We start from the raw sequence: 2,864 nt of genomic DNA on the forward strand, positions 1-2,864 counted from the left end.
TTTTTAATCAAAGGCTAATATAGAGTCCTCCACTGAGGGCCTTTCTCTCAAGTTTCTCCGTCCAGATGCAGACCGGCCGGTTCTGAAGATGTCTTTGGTTAATTGCTTTTGTGCAGCTGTGGTAAAAACATGAGAGGATTTTGATAAATGAGAAAATAGAAAGATTGAAAAACACATAGAGCAGATTTTTTTTTGTCAAAAATGCCTTTACAGTTAATTAAGGGAAAGGTTTTTAGAACCTGAGGGTTAGGGTCCGAGGTACCGAGGGCCAAAAGGACCCCCCCCCCCAAAAAAAAAAAACAAAGACAACTTTTTAACTGAATAATTACTCATAATAAATGTAAAATTTTAATTATTTAGTGTATTATTACATAATTAAGTGTCCCATTAATTGATTTAACCTACTTTTTAAATGATGTAATTGAGAATTTCTTCATAAAAAACATGGATTATTTCAATCAATGTTTAAGATAGATTATTCATAATAATAACCATAATAGCAATAATAATACTTATAATGATGATGATAAGCTAGGGTCTATGGTTGAATAAAATTTAAAAGGTTTCCTAAATCAATTAGAAAAGTTTTTTTTTTATATCCCCAGAACATCTACTTCCTCCTCCAAGGCAGACAAATAATAATAATAATAATAATAATAATAATAATAATAATAATAATAATAATAATAATAATAATAATAATAATAATAATAATATTTTCATTCTTTGTCTGCTGATCTGACTTTCTGTAGGATGAGAAGTTTCAAACGATTACAAACCACATCTGGCTCAAAATGGTAAGAAAATAAATTCCTATGCTGAGCTTTGTCATCCTTCATTTAACTGTTTTTACTTTTTCTCTTTTTATTGTTCATTTTTCAGTATTGGATTAATGAATTTCTAATCTGGAATTCCTCTGAGTTCTGTGGGATTAAAATGCTGACAGTTCCCAGCTCCATGCTCTGGACTCCGGATATAATCATCCAGGAGGAGTAAGTCATCTTGCAAACATCAACCGCACCATGCGAGGCTCATTGATCCGTTTCGTCTTCTTTTCTTCTAGCAGCTCTAATGATGGAGGTTCTGACGAGGATCCTCTGCTCAGCGTGTTTTCATACGGGCTGGTCATTTTAAACAAACGGCTCCAGCTGACCTCCGCCTGCAAGTTCGACTTCTTTAGGTTCCCATTCGACACCCAAACCTGCAACATCTCGTTTTCATCCATGACTTATGATGGTACATTTTTATCACTGTTTATATGAATTTGAAAAAACGTCACCTTCCATGTCGGTTTTCATTCTTGTCACAGTTTTTATAAATATCCCCAAAAACTTGCAAAGAAACATATCTGCAGGTTCTCATACAGTAGAAGCCATTAAAAATTTCCCCTGGCTGGTCCTTCGCTGTTCTTGGCTGCTCTTGGCTGGTTCTTGGCTGGTTCTTGACTGGTCCCTGACTGGTTCTTGGCTGCTCTTGGCTGGTTCTTGGCTGGTTCTTGGCTGCTCTTGGCTGCTCTTGGCTGGTTTTGGTTGGTCCTTGACAGGTCCTTGGCAGCTCCTGGCTGGTTCTTGGCTCTTCTTGGCTGGCCCTTGGCTGGTCCTTGTTTGGTCCTTGACTGGTCCTTGGCAGCTCCTGGCTGGTTCTTGGCTGGTTCTTGGCTGTTTTTTGGCTGCTCTTGGCTGGTCCTTGACTGGTCCTTGGCTGCTCTTGGCTGGTTCTTGGCTGGTCCTTGGCTGGTCCTTGTTTGGTCCTTGGCTGGTCCTTGGCTGCTTTTGGCTGATTCTTGGCTGGTTCTTGGCTGGTTCTTGGCTGTTTTTGGCTGGTTCTTGGCTGTTTTTGGCTGGTTCTTGGCTGCTCTTGGCTGGTTCTTGGCTGGTCCTTGGATGGTCCTTGACCGGTCCTTGGCTGCTCTTGGCTGTTCTTGGCTGGTTTTTGGCTGCTCTTGGCTGGTCCTTGACTGGTCCTTTGGTGGTTCTTGGCTGGTCCTTGGCTGCTGTTGGCTGGTTCTTGGCTGGTCCTTGACTGGTCCTTGGATGCTCTTGGCTGGTTCTTGGCTGGTTCTTGGCTGTTTTTGGCTGGTTCTTGGTCGGTTCTTGGCTGCTCTTGGCTGGTTCTTGGCTGGTTCTTGGCCGGTTCTTTGCTGCTCTTGGCTGGTTGTTGGCTGGTCCTTGTCTGGTTCTTGGCTGCTCTTGGCTGATTCTTGGCTGGTTCTTGGCGGGTCCTTGACTGGTTATTGGCTGGTTATTGGCTGGTTCTTGGCTGGTCCTTGACTGGTTATTGGCTGGTTCTTGACTGTTTCTTGGCTGGTCCTTGGCTAGTCCCATACAATTCCTTCTTTAAATATCAATATTTTAACAAAAATATTCTTTCTGTTATAATTTTTGGACATTAATATGTAAAGAGAAGCATCATCTCCTGCTAAGACCCTGTAATTCAGTGAAAGGGTGGAGTCAGAGGAAAAAAAATGCTCGCCCAGGAGAAGACTAGTGGCTGGAAGTTGGAGGGGAGTTTGCTGGGAGCTGCAGGGAAGTGGGCTGCTATTCGGCTGGTTTTACAGCTGGTTACTGTAATTGCAAACTTTGCCATCTTTTAATCAGTTTCAATGTTTTTTCATGGAAACAGAAAGTCTGATGAAACTGGGAAAAGTCATGAGTGACACCCTCCTGACTGAGGTGTCTGAGCAGATCATGCTGACAGCGGGCGAGTGGAAACTCGTCAACATAACAATTATCAACTTCACTTCTGTCACCATGAAAAGTAAACTTGTTTACAGGGTAAGATGCTTATTTCTGATGGAATCTTAACAAGTTTTGTTTTTTTAATAATGCTAAATAAAGCTCTTTTTTTCATTTGTTTTTTTTCTA

General features: G+C 41.3%; 1 protein-coding gene across 1 annotated transcript in view; it reads left to right on the forward strand.

The window, feature by feature from the left end:
- Window positions 1-2,864, forward strand: part of LOC107087690 (5-hydroxytryptamine receptor 3A-like) — an 8,041-nt gene that overhangs the window by 2,460 nt on the left and 2,717 nt on the right. The window contains exons 3-6 of the mRNA XM_015379402.1: window positions 753-797; window positions 883-992; window positions 1,064-1,236; window positions 2,623-2,774. Coding sequence (XP_015234888.1) covers window positions 753-797; window positions 883-992; window positions 1,064-1,236; window positions 2,623-2,774 — 480 coding nt within the window. The remainder of the gene's footprint in view (window positions 1-752; window positions 798-882; window positions 993-1,063; window positions 1,237-2,622; window positions 2,775-2,864) is intronic.

The sequence above is a fragment of the Cyprinodon variegatus genome, unplaced genomic scaffold, assembly GCF_000732505.1.
Source record: "Cyprinodon variegatus isolate N-32 unplaced genomic scaffold, C_variegatus-1.0 Scaffold191, whole genome shotgun sequence".
NCBI classification, from domain to species: Eukaryota; Metazoa; Chordata; class Actinopteri; order Cyprinodontiformes; family Cyprinodontidae; genus Cyprinodon; species Cyprinodon variegatus.